The sequence below is a fragment of the Myotis lucifugus genome, unplaced genomic scaffold, assembly GCF_000147115.1.
Source record: "Myotis lucifugus unplaced genomic scaffold, Myoluc2.0 scaffold_41, whole genome shotgun sequence".
NCBI lineage: Eukaryota > Metazoa > Chordata > Mammalia > Chiroptera > Vespertilionidae > Myotis > Myotis lucifugus.
Genome location: NW_005871089.1, coordinates 2,316,775 through 2,334,327, shown reverse-complemented (window position 1 = coordinate 2,334,327; position 17,553 = coordinate 2,316,775). Strand labels below are relative to the sequence as shown.

Genomic DNA, 17,553 nt, shown 5'->3' with positions numbered 1-17,553 from the left:
TACTCTTTTAAGGGCTGGATGTCCTTTAGATGATAGTTTCAAAAGAACTCTGCTGAGGCAGATGGTGAAACTGGTGACTAAGCTATAACTAAGGCAACTTAGTCCGAGAATTCACAACGGGAGGGTAAGCCAAATGATTTTAACCAGCTTTGAGGTCATAGTGGGGGTAGGTCAGAGTAAAGGGGACAAAAATACCTTAAGGACTTGTCTTTCTTCTAATGGTGGGAGAGGGAGGAGGCTCAGGTTCTCCCCCACCCCAGTGGTTGAGTGTCGACCCAGGAGCCAAGAGGTCACTGGTTTGATTCCTGGTCTGGGCACATGCTCAGGTTGTGGGCTTGATCCCCAGTAGGAGGCTTGCAGGAGGCAGTTGATTGATGATGTTTCTCTCTCATTGATGCTTCTATCTCTCTCTATCCCTCTCTCTTCCTCTCTCTAAAAATCAATAAAAACATTAAAAACATAATAAACCAACTGAACATACAAAATAAATATATAAAATAAACTGACAACATACACCTGTGTCACTTATTGAAAATATAATGGAAATAAAGATCTTATACCATATTAGCAAAAACTATAAAATACCTAGGAATAACATAATAAAACATATGCAAAGTCTACATAAATAAATATTTATTATTAAAGACTATACAGTGGGGAGATATATCATGCTCCTAAATCAAAAGAGTCAATATTGCCTGGTCCACGTGGCTTAGTGGTTGAGTGTCAACCTATGAACCAGGAGGTCACGGTTTGATTCCTGGTCAGGGTACATGCCTGGGTTTCTGGTTCGATCCCCAGTGGGGGGAGTGTAGGAAGCATCTGATCAATGATTCTCTCTCATCATTGATGTTTCTATCTCTCTCTCCCTCTCCCATCCTCTCTGAAAACAATAAAAATAGAAATTTTTTTAAAAGAGTCAATATTGTGAAGAAAATTTTTGTCTTTAAATTAATCCAAGTTTACTGCAATCTCAATTAAAATCTTAACAGAAGTTTTATGGATTTTAAAGAGTGTGTAGAACAAATATAAGAAAATTTAAGAAAAAAAAGTGTGTTTGAGTAGGGAATTGGGGAGGGCACAGAGAGTTGGCCTACAAGAGAATAAAACACATAAAACTTCAGTAATGAAAACAATATGATACTGAAGCAGGAAGAGACAAATCAATTAATAAACCTGAACTGAGAATCCACAAATTTATCTACACTAGAGGCCCGGTGCATGAAATTCATGCACATGATGGAGGGGAGTCCCTCAGCCCGGACTGCACCCTCTCTAATCTGGGACCCTTGGAGGGATGTCTGACTGCCAGTTTAGGCACAATCCCGCAGGGTATCAGGCCTAAACTGGCAGTTGGACATCCCTCTCGCAATCCGGGACCGCTGGCTCCTAACCGTTTACCTGCCTGCCTGCCTGATTGCCCCGAACCCCTCTACCTGCCTGCCTGATTGCCCCTAACTGCCCCCCCCTTGTCAGCCTGATCGCCCCTAACTGCCCTCCCCTGCTGGCCTGATCACCCCTAACCACCTCTGCCTCAGCCCTCGCCATTGAGCTTTTTCCGGAAGGAAGGCAAGAGTACCGGAAGATATCCGGTCGACCCAGTGTAATTAGCATATTACCCTTTTATTAGTATAGATAGATTTGAATTTCATACATCGTGGAGGTGGCATTTCAAATTAGTGAGGGAAATTTAACAAATAGTATTGGACAACTGTCTATTTGTTTGGACAAAAAAAGTTAGATTCTCTATCTCACACCACACACAAAAATTAATTCCAGAGGGATTAGATATTTAAAAATAAAAAAGATGATTATAAAAATAATAGAAGAAAATATTAGAGAATAATTTTATAATGTTTTAGGTGGGGAGATATTCCTAAATAAGACATAGACAATCATTGACAGATTTGATTTTAAAAAAGATTAAAATTTTTCTGTACAGAGTAATAGATATAATAAGAAGAGGAGAACACAAATAAAGATTAATATACATACATGCAGAAAATGGTTATTATTCATAACATATATGAGTTCTTAAAATCAGTGAGGAAACTAAAAACAATTTAAAAATAGCAAATTCATATAGGAGGACAAATAATGATTAAAATGAGTGGTCAGGAAAGAGTAAATAAAAAGATATGCTAAAAATGAAGTACATTCTTTTTTTAAAAAAATATTTTATTGATTTTTTACAGAGAGGAAGGGAGAGGGATAGAGAGTTAGAAACATCGATAAGAGAGAAACATCGATCAACTGCCTCCTGCACACCCCCTACTGGGGATGTGCCTGCAACCAAGGTACATGCCCTTGACCGGAATCGAATCTGGGACCCTTCAGTCCCCAGGCCAACGCTCTATCCACTGAGTCAAACCAGCTAGGGCTGAAGTACATTCTTAATATTTTGTGTTGTAAGGATGTGACAAAAGGGTTCTTTCATGTATTTTTGGTGGGGGCATAAATTGCTACAACTGCTTTGGAGAGGAATTTCATTTTATTGTTCAGATTTTTAAGTGTTCATTTCATTTGACCTACAAGTTCCATTTCTAGGAGTTTATCTTATAGAAATATTTATATATGTATGAAAGACACATGCATTTGGATATTCATGGAAGCATTACTTGTTAGAGAATATTTAAATTTTCTTTTCTAGAAACATGGTGTCAGTTATTTATCTTGGGTTTTCTCTTTCATGCTACAGGCTTTCCATTCATGTTATTTTCAGTTATCCATTGTTATCTATACAGTATATATAAAAGCCCACTGACTGGAACGACCAGAACAACAGAATGACTGGAATGACCGGTCGCTATGATGCCCACTGCGGCCAGCCGCGGCCCCTACCCCTGGCCAGCCCAGCCCCTGATCTCCCCACCCCCCCGACCCTGATCAGGGATGGGGCCAGCTGGCCAACCTCCCATGTCCCCTCGCCTTGACCAGCTGGCCCTGATCAGCCCCGATCGGGGCAGGCTGGCCGGACCCCACTCATGCATAAATTTGTGCACCAGGCCTCTAATTTCAGATAAAACAATGGGAAGGCTGCCTGAGAAATCTGTATATATTAGCAGAGCCTGTTAACAAGCCAAGTTCTATAGTGTGAGAGAATGGGGTGCCAGTCACTAAGCTCCTCCTTCTGCCAATTCTGGAATGAAGACCGAGGTCTTGGAGCACCAACGCTCTCACTCATGCCTTAGTTCCCTTTGGCTTTTGGACAAGGAGGTAGATGCCAGCATTCTGGATGCCTGTTCATGTACAAGTTTTTTCCACTACCCCTCCGTTTTTCTCCCACCCCACTCTCCATTTTACTTGCTGACCCCAGACTCAAGACCCCTTAGACCAGTGGTTCTCAACCTGTGGGTCACGACCCCTTTGGGGGTCGAACGACCCTTTCACAGAGGTCACCTAAGACCATCGGAAAACACATATATAATTACATATTGTTTTTGTGATTAATCACTATGCTTTAATTATGTTCAATTTGTAACATGAAAATACATCCTGCATATCAGATATTTACATTACGATTCATAACAGTAGCAAAATTACAGTTATGAAGTAGCAACAAAAATAATTTTATGGTTGGGGGTCACCACAACATGAGGAACTGTATTAAAGGGTCGCGGCATTAGGAAGGTTGAGAACCACTGCCTTAGACTCTGCATGCAGGCCAGCCCTTCCTCAGCACAGTCCCCTCTGCTACCTAGGCTCTTATTTTGTCTGCTTGGTTAGTGAACATTCTTCCAGAAATTTGTTTAAATCATTTAACAGATGCCCCCACTCCTGTTTTCTTGGTGGTTATAGGTTATATCTTTTCTTATTCCTTTAGGATCATTTTGATGAATATTAGGAGGAAGGGAGGAAAAACTCATATACTCTGTCTCCCATCTTGAACCAGAAATCTAAAAAGTATTATTTGTAGTAGTAGAAAACTGGAGATAATATAAACATCCCTCAATAGGGAAATACTTAAATGGTGTTACATCCATTGTATGGAATATTCTACACTCAAAAAATAATGAATGAGTTTTATATTCATTGATATGAAAGGATGTCATCCTATATAAAAAAAGGCCAGGGACCATAAGTGTAACAACCGGAATGACCGCTTGACCAGTCGCCATGAGGTGCATTGACCACCTCTCGGTCTCTCCTCCCCTGCCTTCGAGCGGCGGCTCACAGTGGCGGGCGGGTGGGGCAGCTCATGGCAGCAAGTGGCAGCGAGCTATGCATGCACAATTTCATGTGCTGGGCCTCTAGTAATATAATATTAAAGAAGCAAGCTGCAAAAAGTATGTACAGTAATATCAATTTTAGAAAATATATATTTATTTGTACTTTCCCAAAGGACTGCAGGATACCCACTAACCTGTTAAGAGTGATGATTTACTAGTAGCCCTAGCTGGTTTGCTCAGTGGTTAGAGTGTCGACCCATAGACTGAAGGGTTGAAAGGTCTCAGGTTTAATTCTGGTCAAGGGCATGTATCTTGGTTGCAGCTCCATCCCTGGCCCTGGTTGAGGCATGTGTGGGAGGCAACCAATTGATGTGTCTCTCTCACATCAATGTTTCTCTTTCTCTCTCTCTGTCTCTTCCCTTCCCTTCCACTCTCTCTGAGAATCAAAGGGGGAAAAATCCTTAGGTGAGGATTAACAAAAACTACAAAAAAAAGAGTGGTTATTTATCTCTGTCTTTCCCCTTGAAAGCAGTGGATCAAGCATGGGGTTGGCATGAGGGAGGAATTTTATCTTTTTGCTCTATATTGTCTCTACTGTTCAAAATTTTTACAATGCAAATGAAAAAATATTTGGGATTAATTGTCATACAAATATAAGACATCATTTTTAAATTCTCCAACCTTTTCCATATAGAAAGCTGCTAAACTAATAAAGTTTGCAAATTATAGATGATCCATGATACCTGTTATTTAAAATGCGAACCATTATTATTATTGTTTAAAATGTTTAAGAAAACATACTTAAAAGTAAAGATATTGCCATTTTATTTTTAAAGCTTATAGACCTTTAAAAAAATCTTTCCAAGTCTAAGGCTCTGTGACAATGTAACATGTTGGCAGATAGTACTGTCCTGTAGAATCAATTTTTGTCTGGTATGCTTTTATGTCTGATTTCTTAACTGTTACATAATGACATTAGGAAACTGAACTGGCTGAACCATGCCAAACTCTGATATTTCAGCTAAAATAATTTTACATCTTTTATTAAGGAAGAGGCAAGTAATATAACATGTTAATCATTTTAGTAAAATTAGATTGAATTTTTTATTTTCCAAGAGAAGAGTTCTGAGTAACTCATGTGCACAAGGAAAATACATAGCCTGCCACAAATATAGCATTTCCAAAGTCTTTTCCATTAAAAAAATCTAGGAATCTAAGCCACCAACTAGTCTACATTTTAGAGCACGTGAACAAATTCAAATTAACCACTCCACTGAAAAGTGGAGCTCAATCCTGTAGAATTCAATTGGTTTCTAACTTAAAATGAGGCAAACATCCTGCCTCCTGAAATCTGTGCACCATTCAACACCATGGTTGCTCCAGCTTTGTCCAGAGAAACATGAAGTGATGAGCTAGCCTGTCCCCCCAGCTCTGTGTGGCCCAGTCTGCTGTGAGCTACAACAGGGCCGGTGCTGGACTCAGCCTTCAGAACCTGAGTCCAGCAGGTTCAGTTATTGATGGCCAAACCAAGTCAAACCATACACTTACTACTTACACATTATCCAAGGTTTTTGGTATACATGCCTCCTTCTTCTATGTAGTTTTTGATTTTTAAATTTCAACTTTCATAGCCTAACTCTATAATTGCATTTTTAGTAACTATCACACTTAATCTTTTTTTGAAGCAAGCAAAGTAAAGAATGTCCCATTTTAAAAGTCAGAAGACAATGCAAGTAAAAATGCTTGGAGACCAAGTGCTATGTATTCATATAGCATGACTGCTGTTATTAACTGAGTGAGTGGCCTCCAGTCATTTAAATATTGAGGGCTTAAAAAAACCCTTTCAAATGAAGTGATTAAACCACCTTCTACTTTTTATCTCTCAAGTTCGAAGAGTCAGTCATTAAAAAATACAAAGTGTTTCCCAAGGAAAGTTTGTTTTGCAGCACAAATAACTAAAGGTAGTTCTGGAAAATAATAGGGCAACTGAAAAAAATCGTTCAAGTTGTATATTTTTTTAAAAGCAATGATACAAATTTGAATTATTCATTTTCTCAATATTGCCTATTCTGCAGAACAAACAGCTAAATCAATTATGTGAACCAAGTTAAACTTTTATACAAAATACAGTTTACATAGTCAATATCACAAGGTAAGAAAGAAAACCAAAACTTTCATCATTACCTGGAAAATTGTGGAGAAACCCACCAATATAGCTTTGAAAAATGTTTCAACATTTGGAAATGCGTAATGTAAAAAATAGTCAATGGACAGTTCGAAAATAGCTGGACAGATCTGTGCTCTAATGGCGTATACACATGATCTTAAGTAATCCCATGCAATTTTAACTTTCAAAACATACAGACTTCACAGAAGATTTAGCAGGATAAGTCGGATAGGAAAAGAAAGCACTTGTGATGAGAAAAAGAACATCCCAACAACTGTGCACTTTCAAAGGGTGAATTTTATGGGATGTGAATTATATCTCAATTAAAAAAGATTTTAAAGAAAAGGGCATCCCCAGTGTTGTTTAAGTTCTACAGCCAGAATCTCCTGGTCATCACCTCTGGAACCGCCTTCACTATAGCTCACTCTTCTGTTTCCACTCCTCCTCCTTTGCCCATGTGGCATCACGTAATATTGCACAGACTTTGAATTTCTCATGCACCCCCCGTGGTTGCTGGGCATAGGAAATTTAACTCAACTTTCTGAATCACCCTCTCATGGACTCTTGGTACTTCCAATTTCCTCTTCATCTTTTTGAGGGGGAGATGGAATTTTGATTCCACAAAGCTTTGATTAATGACAAGCTCTCTGAGACAAAAAGAAAGGGACTGAATGTTTACCATTGCTAATAAATGCCAGGGGCTCTGCTGAGCCCTGAATGTCTTTACCCTATTGTTTTTCAGGAATACTTCCAAGATTGTTTCTCAGGAATACTTCCAAGATCAGGATTCTTATTCCATATGCTAGATGGAAACACTGAGCGGTTTCCATTCAGACACCCAGTGTTTATTCACCCAGGATATGGATCTTATGTTCAGAGGGCACAACTTTAAAAACCCCTTACTGCATAGGACTAATTCAAGCCAGGGAAAACTTACTAAAACAACACAAAGCTTATAAAAAGTGGCATTGTTTGCTGGTGCATTTGAACACCACACTTCAAATAATCCTGAAGAACACTCCCATTCTAGGAGACGGGATGTTTATGCAAATGTGGTCTCCTAATAATACAAAAGAAAGGAGGAAACATACAAGACTATTTCTTTTTAAAAAATATATATTTTATTGATTTTTTTTACAGAGAGGAAGGGAGAGGGATAGAGAGTTAGAAACATCAATGAGAGAGAAACATTGATCAGCTGCCTCCTGCACACTCCCTACTGGGGATGTGCCCGCAACCAAGGTACATGCCCTTGACTGGAATCGAACCTGGGACCTTTCAGTTCGCAGGCCGGAGCTCTATCCACTGAGTCAAACTGGATAGGGCAAGACTATTTCTTACAACTAAGAATAACACACAAGCCCACCAGCGTGGCTCAGTGGTTTAGTGTCAACCTATGAACCAGAAAGTCACCATTCAATTCCCGGTCAGGGCATATGCCTGGGTTGCAGGCTCCATCCCCAGTGTGAGGCATGTGGGAGACAGCCGATCAATGATTCTCTGTCATCACTGATGTTTCTATCATCTCTCTCTCTCTTTCTCACTGAAATCAATAAAAAAATATTTTTAAAAATAAAAAAGAAAAAATAACACACAAACCATTCACTGGGAACCTAGGCTTATTGCCACTTTGATGGCTCCTGGGTTTGCCAGAGCCAATGTAATGGCTTTCCACTTTAATTTGGTTTGTCTCAGAGTTCCATCTGCCATCACTTCCTCCTCCCACCAATAAAACTAAGTGAGGCTAATTTTGGTTGCATTCGACTGGACAGAGAAAGAAGAGCTGCAGAACCTGGAGTTCTTGGTGATCCTGATGCTTGAAGTTTGCAAAATTACTGATCTCTCCACTGCTGCAGCCACTGACTGCTGCATGGCTGATGGCATACCGGAAGGCCTTGGTTCTGAGAACTGCTCCTGGGCATTATCTCGCAGTATACTGTTGCGCTTGGAAAAGACAGCTCAAATCCCAGCTCCACCTCTTCCTTGTTGTGTGACCTTAACAAGTTACAGTATCTCCCTGTGCCTGTTTTCTTATCTATAAAATGGGGATGGGAAGAGCTCCTATCCCCTAGGGCTGTTGAGAGTGTTCAGCAATCGAACACATGTAAAGCACTAAGAACAATGCCTGGCACCGGCTGTGCTATTTAAGTTCCTGTTAAATAAGTAATTCAAACCTAAAAATGAGCATTGTTCACTAAAAGAAATTGCTTTCCTTATAGTATTTTGTTAACTGATTTGTACATGCTTACTTGAATTAGAAATAGGTAAAAATTAATTTGTAAGGCCTCTATTGTTTTGCATAAATGCAATCAGCTAGAAACTCAGAAAGCAACAAAAATTTCCCTTTGTGGGAAAATGGGTTAAAAATGGCCTTTCCTATTGTCAAGGGCGGGGGAAAAAAGGAGACATATGTAATACCCTTTGTAATACTTTAAGCAATAAAACAACAACAACAACAACAACAACAAAATGGCCTCTCCTATTGATGATATTGCCCCAAATGATTGCTGAGCGGCTCTGCAGCTGTTCATAAGACACAGACGTACTGTTACCCCAGGCAGATGAGGCAGAAAGAAGAGAAAAATGGCTTTTGCTTTAGACCCCCAGGGAGTAAAGGTCCAGACAGGATCATCAACTGCCACTGGCTACTTCAAACTCCAGCAGAACAAAGACTGGCAGATTTCTGGGCTTAATAAAGAGAGAGACAGTTTAGCCCTGTGGTCGGCAAACTGTGGCTCGCGAGCCACATGCAGCTCTTTGGCCCCTTGAATATGGCTCTTCCTAAGCCTTAGGCGTACCTTTAATTAAGTTAATAACAATGTACCTACCTATATAGTTTAAATTTAAAAAATTTGGCTCTCAAAAGAAATTTCAATTGTTGTACTGTTGATATTTGGCTCTGTTGACTAATGAGTTTGCCGACCACTGGTTTAGCCCATTATCCTATATAATAAAGACATAATATGCAAATTGATCCTCACGCCATAACGTTGTCACAAGATGGCAGCGCACACAGCAGGGGCAGGGCAGCAGGGGGGCGGGGCCGACGTCTGCTCCGCGTGGCTTCCGCAGGGGTTCCTGCGGCCCTGTGGGGGTGCAGGGGTCCCGGTGTCCACTTTGCGCAGCTTCTGCCGGGGTTTCCATGGCCCCGCGTGCGTGCGTGCCGCGGGGGTCCTGGCGGCTGCCTTGCATGACTTCTGCCAGGGTTTCCACGCCCCGTGTGCATGCCATGGGGGTGGGGCCCAGCGGCTGCTCCACGTGGCCCAGAGGCAGGGCATTGGGGCAGCACTCTAGGACTCAGGGCCGTCCCGTGGCACGCCAGCCACGCGGGGCAGGACTCTGGGACTCAGGGCAGTCCCATGGCGTGGGGCAGAGGGGAAGGGGTCCCTGGTCTTGCGTGATTTCATGCGACGGGTCACTAGTCCTATATAATAAAAGCCTAATATGCTAAGTGTCTGGTCGACCAGTTGGCTGTTCAACCAATCAAAGCGTAATATGCTAATGATATGCTAAGGCTGCTCAACTGCTTGCTATGATGTGCACTGACCACCAGGGGGCAGACACTCTGACTGGTAGGTTAGCTTGCTGCTGGGGTCTGGCTGATCAGGACTGAGCGAGATGGGCCAGACACGCCCTGGAGCCCTCCTGAAGTCCCTCCCCAGCTGGCCAACCTCCCACGTCCCTCCCCAGCTCCGATCATGCACTGGTGGGGTCCCTCAGCCTGGCCTGTGCCCTCTCATAATCTGGGGTCCCTCGGGGGATGTCGGAGAGCCATTTTTGGCTAGATCCCGCAGGCCAGACTGAGGGACCCTACTGGTACACGAATTTGTGCCCTGGGCCTCTAGTTGAATTCATAACCATATTTCTCTTGGAAAGAGCAAAGAATAGTTTATTAGTGTAAATATTAAACATTTACTTGCAATTATGACTTTTTAAATTTTCTCCACCCAAGCTGCTCATTTCACTGCGAAGACATTGCTTTGGCATTCCTAGTGACACTATGTGTCTGAGAACCTCTGGACACTGCTGTGTTCATCTCACACCCTGGAATAAACCAGCTGGAGTGACAGATGTTTTCTCTGGAAAAAGACCAAGCTTACCCAAATAGTTGTTGCTCTTGTGCATCTCGGTGATGTTGATCTTTGTGGCTCCTTGGGGAATCTCAACAACGCGGTGGTAGCCCAGGCTGGTGAGGGCGTGCTTAAACACGCCCGACACAACCTGACAGCCTGTGTTATCGCCTCCGCACACCCCGCATTTGTCCACCACTTTGTCGGAGCCTAGGTAGTCGTCACAGCCGATGCTCTGCAAAGAGGTGGAAACAGAAGATTCTTGTAGCATCTCTCAGGGGCATCCGAGGAAAGAGGGGAAAGGGATGAAGATCTAGTGGTGGGGCTCAAATGGACCCTCCTCCTGCCCCATTCCATTCCTACAGATGAGCAAGTTCCTGCTTCCCTTCACTCAACAGATTATCACAGAGCATCTACTCTGGGCAAGGACCTTCTCTTCTAAGTATGTGTGAAATGTACATTCTAGGGACTGGTGGGGAAACAGACAGTAACAAGACAAGTAAACAAAAGAATGCATTTGGTGGTAGAAAATGACCAGGAGAAAAATAATGCAGGGATAGGGGTAGGGAGTGTGGGGCTACAGACACTTATCACACAGGCTGGACAATGAAGCTGTCCTGCAGATCCATCCCCCAAGGGACTCAGAGAGGAGAGGCAGGGCCATGCTGGGACTTTTATATAAACAAGTTCTTTGAGACCATAAGTGCCACACTTAACACTGGGGTCTGCCCCCAAGTTTTCTGTTCTAAATGACTTGATGATACAAACACTTAGCAAAGTACCCCTAAAAGTCATGTTCTCAGGCCCAGTTTCTTAGGAAATTAAATTTGTTGAGATTTGGGTTCCCATTGTTCACTGTGGCTCTGAGAAACTGGATAGAGGACTTCTGTTTGGCTCCTTCAACGCACTTCCTCAGGGCAGAGGGTGCAGGGAAGCAGGGGCCAGAAACATCAGCAACCTGGATGATCACATCTAAGTCAGGGGTGTACAGAGATGGCACAGGCGTTCTCATCGGTGTTTAAAGGAACTCTGACTTCCCACATTTCCTCCTGAAAGAATCTCCCATTTCTCATTCCAAGATTTTTTGCTTTATCTTTCCAGTCCCCATTTATGTTTCTGTTGGGGCAATTTTATTTTGCATAAAAAAGCTAAACCTTGGATCAGAATAAACGATCGGCATGGAATCCTTTTCCACTCCTGGAGCTGCTGCAGAGAACTCACAACGCACTCCTAAACCCCAAATAGGAATATGTGATCTGAGCAAAGAATTCCATCACCTCTCCCAGGCAGACAGAGCAGTGGACTGTGGCATGGACAATGAAATACAGAATGACAGAATTATTTCACTGAGGTATGGGAACAGGGAACAATACTTAAAACCAGAATGGAATTCTAAAACTTGAGACACATGTTTGCTGAAGACAGGCTTGTATTGGTTTTTGAATTCTAACCATCAGACCTCATCTCAGGGGCAAAGTGGTCTGCAAACCATTAAAAGTCCACTTCTGATCTTGTTAAACAAGCCTGGGTCTGTGCATGTGGGTCCTGCGGGTCAAATCATACAGGCAGAGTCAAGTCAGGAGGTGTTCATTCTTCCCCTCCAAGTTCACACTGACTGACATCGTTCTGCAGGCACTCCAGGTCTGCACTATTACTGCCATATTCTTGAAAGCAGTTAGTCCATCAACAATAACTGGTCACCCTTCACAAATAGCTTCTCTGCAAAACATTATTTCTGACAATAACAGAACATCATCTCAATATGTTCATTCACATGCAATTAGCCTTTCAAAATGCCATGTTTGCTCAAATATTTCTTGTCCCTGCCCCATGCATATTTTAGCAGGGCAAAAATGTTTCCCACATATGATTTCCACCTTCTCAACTCCTCAGTTCTCCTTTGCTTTGAAACAAACAAAAAATGCCACCGCCAACAGAGATTGTTGCAAGATCCTAACAGAATTAAGGAGTGCCTCTGACTGTATGGCCATACAAGCAATGGCAAGAACTAAAGGGGCGACATTCTGTCTCTTCAGAGTTCGGCTCTGGACTCTGAATGCCCAGGGTTCACTCCTCAAAAGAGAAATCAGAACTAGGGGTATGCAAACCTTGCTTGGGGGTGACAAGAGCTGACGAGCACCCTTTCAGTGTTCTAGTGATTACCCCAGGTCTCTGAAAGACTGCGTTGCCATGGAGTTGCCAAATGCCCCACAGGCACTTCACAAAGCAGGAGGGACAATCCTACAAGGAGGACTGGGCAGACAACATGCATTCAAGATCTTTATTTTTAGGTAATTATATACCTGACAACTGTCCCTTCTCCAGCCGAGGGCACATGTGAGAATCAGATGATATAATGAGGGGCAATTTGGACTGGGTGTCCAGGTGTGGCCTGGCTAAGGGAGTGACCTATGGGCCAGGACCCGAGTGACAGGAAGGCCCAGCCATGGGAGAACCTGAACATGCAAACATGCATTTTCATCGCCGATGCTGTGGAGTGACTACACCAGCAGGTGGGCGAGGCCATCCCAGGCTGTATCAAACTCCGTTTCTGCCTTCGGGAGTTTGAGTCTAACTGGGGTGATGGGACACACACATGGATTTATTAGACAAGAGGAGGCCTGCATTCTCTATGTCATGCTGGGCCAGGATTTACACTCTTTTAGAAAGTTGTTAATTAACAATGAGGTACATAAAGTCTAGAGGATGATGCAACCTCCCAGCCTGAACTAGGGGAATGGTGATGGAGTGAAGAGGATTTGAGAGACATCTAGGAAGCAAAATGGACAGGCCTTTGTGACTGATCAGTTGGAGGAGTTTGAATCCTTTTCAGCATCATCATATTCACAATTACAGTCCTCTAAACATGCATTTTTCTCATTTAACCTTAAAAGCAATCTGTGATATTGCTTTTGTAGGAAAGACTTAGGAAAGAAGTTAGGACCACGGGAACACACCAAGATACTTAGTTTTGCCCCGGCTGGTGTGGCGTAGTTGGTTAAGCACTGTCCCATACACAGAGAGGTCACAGATTCCATTCCTGGTTAGGGCATATGCCCAGGTTGCGGACTCGATCCCTAGTAGGGGGCGTGCAGGAGGCAGCCAATTGATATTCTCTCTCTCTCCCCCCCCTCTCTCTAAACATCAATAAAAAATATTTTTTTAAAAGCTAGAGTTGGGATTTGAACCATAATCCCATGCTTTTAACCATTATGCAAAAATCCTCCCAACTCCTGGCCCCGCCCCGCCCCGCCCCGCCCAAGGATCAGAGTTCCAGCTTTGTTGAAGGAGTGGATGGTAGCGGTGACTAAATGCAGAGGAAGAAGTCCAGCACTGCTGTCACATCTCAGTGAGAGCCTGGCCCAGAAGAGACTGGCATTCTCCTCTTCCAATATTACGGAGCACCAACCACGTACCTATCTCTCCCATGTGGGCTGCTTTAACCCTATACTTTACACATAGTAAGTGATTAAATATTTTAGTTAATCTTCCTATTACATTAGTTTTTATTGTTATAAATTTTTATCTTGAAACAGTTTGACTCACAAGCAGCTGCAAAAACAATACAGAGTTTCATTGCCCCTTTACCCAGCCTATCACATGACAATACCTCACATAAGCATAGCCCAGCATCAAAACGTGGCCATCAGCACGACTCATTAACTCATGAGTAAACCGACTTTGATTTTACCACTTTTTCTTGGTGTGTAGTTCTATAAATTTTATAACATGTCTAGATCCCTGTACTGTGCTACTGTACAGCAGCTGGCATTCTCCAGAACACGGCCATGTAATTGATCAGTGGAGCTGCTGTCAGTTAGCAGGAAAGGCAGTCGGCACCATGGAAAGCACGTTGGACTGGGACTCAGGACACCTCAGGTGAGCCCTTGCTCGACCCCTGACTGGTTGTGTGATGCCCGTGGGTCACTTCTCTGTGGAGTTGGCACTCAAAACATGTCTACCACATCCAGATCTTTGAGAAGATAGTGTCCAAAAATGAATTTGGCCTGAATTCTGGTTTGTATCTTGGGAGACTGGTCAATTGGTTTCTGAAGCAGATGACTTAACAGTGATGGCCTATGTCTCCCAACTCTCTCAGAGGCACACCAAAGTGCCATCAGTGGGAGCTTAAGGTGGCACTAGTCTCTGCTGGACCTAGGTCATGGGCTGGCTCTGCCACTTGGGGGCACTGCCCCTTTGGACATGTTTACTAGGCATTCTGAGCCTCAATTTCGTTATCTGTGGCTGGGGATGGTGCAATATCTACCTCAGAGCACTGTTGGGAGGATCAGAAGAGGTAAACATGGAAAGCACTTAGCAGAATGCTGTTAATAGGGTGTCTTCTTATTTTTATCACTGACTTCATATATTGGTTTCATCTGGAATCTATTTTTAAGTAAACCCCATCATCATGTAACCATACTTGGGTCATATTTCTATAACACTTTCTATTATTTTTTAATCACAGATAATATCTTCTTCATTTGGAGAAATGTAGAAAAGTCCAAAGAGCTAAGAAAATGCCTTCAGTCCACGGGCTGACACTCTATCCACTGAGTAACACCAGGGCCTTCCAGTGATTTTTGCAACATGTTGCAGGAAAATTTTACACGTTGCAAGTCATCACAGCAGAAATTGCTCAAGAACTGCCCCCCAGTCGTGTGCCAAGATTAACCTAAATGGAATTTCCTGAGGGAAACGCACAATCTGATGACATACTTGGTGGTGGATTTCACGGGGAGGGACCTCTGTGCACCCTGGCAGGGAGGCCAGTGCAGGCGTGCAGACCGTGGAGCTCCTGATTCTCTAATGGGAAGCAGGTGTTTCTGTGTGTGTGCAACATGCACAGCCTCGGCTGGTCGGCTAGATGACACCAGCAGGTAAAACGACGCGCCTTAATAATCACGCTGTCACAACAGTACCGGTGGAGAAAGTTATTATCACAATAATTAGTAGCTGACATCAAATTTACAGAGAGCTAACTGGTAGACATACAAATGGATGCCAAAACTTTTATTCATGACATTCTGTTGAGAGAAATCCTTTGCATATGATAAATATCTCCCTCTTATTACTGTTTGGAATGTAGATCAATACCATCTTCCTGGAAGGCAATTTAGCAATATATACTGTTTGACCCAGTGTTCTCCTTCCAGGAATTTATCTAAGGAAATTATAAGAAATGAGGCCAACAAGTTTTGTATGAAGCAACTTCTCAAAGTATTATTATTATTAATATAGAAATTGGAAACATCTTAAGTTTCCTACATAGGGAAACAGTTAAACAATATATAGAACTTCTCTGGGAAAAACTGGATGGATCTTTTCCCAGTTGTTATTCTCATTAAAATCTTCCAGTGCTTGTGCCGGTGTGACTGACCTTCCGTGTTCCCTGAGCAGCTCTACCTGGCGCCCATGTGGTGTGGGCCAGGGAGGCTGGAGGTGAAACAGACCCGGTTCCCACGTAGGGTTTAAATCAGGGGTCGGCAAACTACAACCCACAGGCCAAATCGGGCCCACTATCTGTTTATGCAAATAAAGATTTATTGGAACACAAGCATGCCCATTCGTTTAGGGCAGTGGTTCTCAACCTTGACTGCACATTAGAATCACGTGGGAATCTTTTTAAAATCCTGATTTCTGGGCCTCATCCTCCGGAAATTCTGTTTCTTTGTTATGGGGTGGGGCCACAACATTAGTAACAAAGAAACAGAATTTCCGGAGGATGAGGCCCAGAAAACAGGATTTTAAAAAGATTCCCAGGTGATTCTAATGTGCAGCCAAGGTTGAGAACCACTGGTTTAGGGTATGAAGTGTTTTGGAGTGTTATTATCTAGGCCAGTGATGGCGAACCTTTTGAGCTCGGCGTGTCAGCATTTTGAAAAACCCTAACTTAACTCTGGTGCTGTGTCACATATAGAAATTTTTTGATCTTTGCAACCATAGTAAAACAAAGATTTATATTTTTGATATTTATTTTATATATTTAAATGCCATTTAACAAAGAAAAATCAACCAAAAAAATGCGTTCGCGTGTCACCTCTGACACGCGTGTCATAGGTTCGCCATCACTGGTCTAGGCCCTAGACTCTAGGGCTGCTTTTGTGTTGCAACACAGGGTTGAGCAGTTCTGAAAGAGACAGTATGGCCCACACAGCTTAAAATATTTATGTCCTAGCCCTTTATAGTAACAAAATGCCAACCCTGCTCTAAGTTGACAGGCAGACACAATCCCATCACTCAACACGGCGGGGAAATGTTGAGGGAATGTGCAGAGCCCGGGCAGCTTGGGGCTCAGGCTGATGCTTCCAAATTCGCCCCCTCCGTGCCCTCCTCCTGAATCACAGACACCCCTCATGGCCCAGGTTCCTCAACCCTGTCCCTAGTGATGTTTTCGGGCCAGACAGACTTTGTTGTGGAGGCTGTCTTGTGCATTGTGGAATCCCCCTCAGCATGACAAATAAAAATTTCTCCAGACATCGCCAAATGTCCCCCCGGGAACAAAATCACGGCTTGCTGAGAATTGCTGCTCTTGTTTATGCTAAAGCTCATGGGACACCTAGGGGCACAGGCCAGAATGCCCAGAAGCTTTAAAACAATGGCAATTCCACAGAAGTGCATAAACATGCTAGAGAAACTAATGAGCAAAGAATACTTAATTGCCCAGTTTTATTTTTTTATTTTTTATTTTTTAAAATATATTTTATTGATTTTTTACAGAGAGGAAGGGAGAGGGATAGAGAGTTAGAAACATCGATGAGAGAGAAACATCGATCAGCCGCCTCCTGCACACCCCCCACTGAGGATGCGCCTGCAACCAAGGTACATGCCCTTGACCGGAATCGAACCTGGGACCCTTCAGTCCGCAGGCCGACGCTCTATCCACTGAGCCAAACCGGTTACGGCAATTGCCCAGTTTTAAAATTACTTCCTTGCTGCCAACAAACCAAAGTAGCCTGCTAGAATTCTTTAACCTTGCCTGTGGTTTAACCAGAATGAGCAGGATTATGTACTGAAATGAGCACAGTGCCTGGCATACAGCAAGGGCTTAAGAAGTGTTTCTGAGTGAAAGAAGAGTGGTTGAGGTCAAAGTTATAGGACCAATTTGTTCCTTGAACTGGATCATCTCTAAGGTCTCGTCTGGTGC

At 43.0% G+C, this 17,553-nt stretch overlaps 1 protein-coding gene across 2 annotated transcripts in view; it reads right to left on the bottom strand.

Annotated features, from left to right (window-relative positions):
• The window catches only part of THSD4 (thrombospondin type 1 domain containing 4), a 558,652-nt gene that overhangs the window by 110,935 nt on the left and 430,164 nt on the right, over window positions 1-17,553 (bottom strand). For both annotated transcript variants that reach the window (XM_023753088.1, XM_023753089.1), the window contains one exon: window positions 10,437-10,641. In XM_023753088.1, the coding sequence (XP_023608856.1) occupies window positions 10,437-10,641 (205 nt within the window). The remainder of the gene's footprint in view (window positions 1-10,436; window positions 10,642-17,553) is intronic.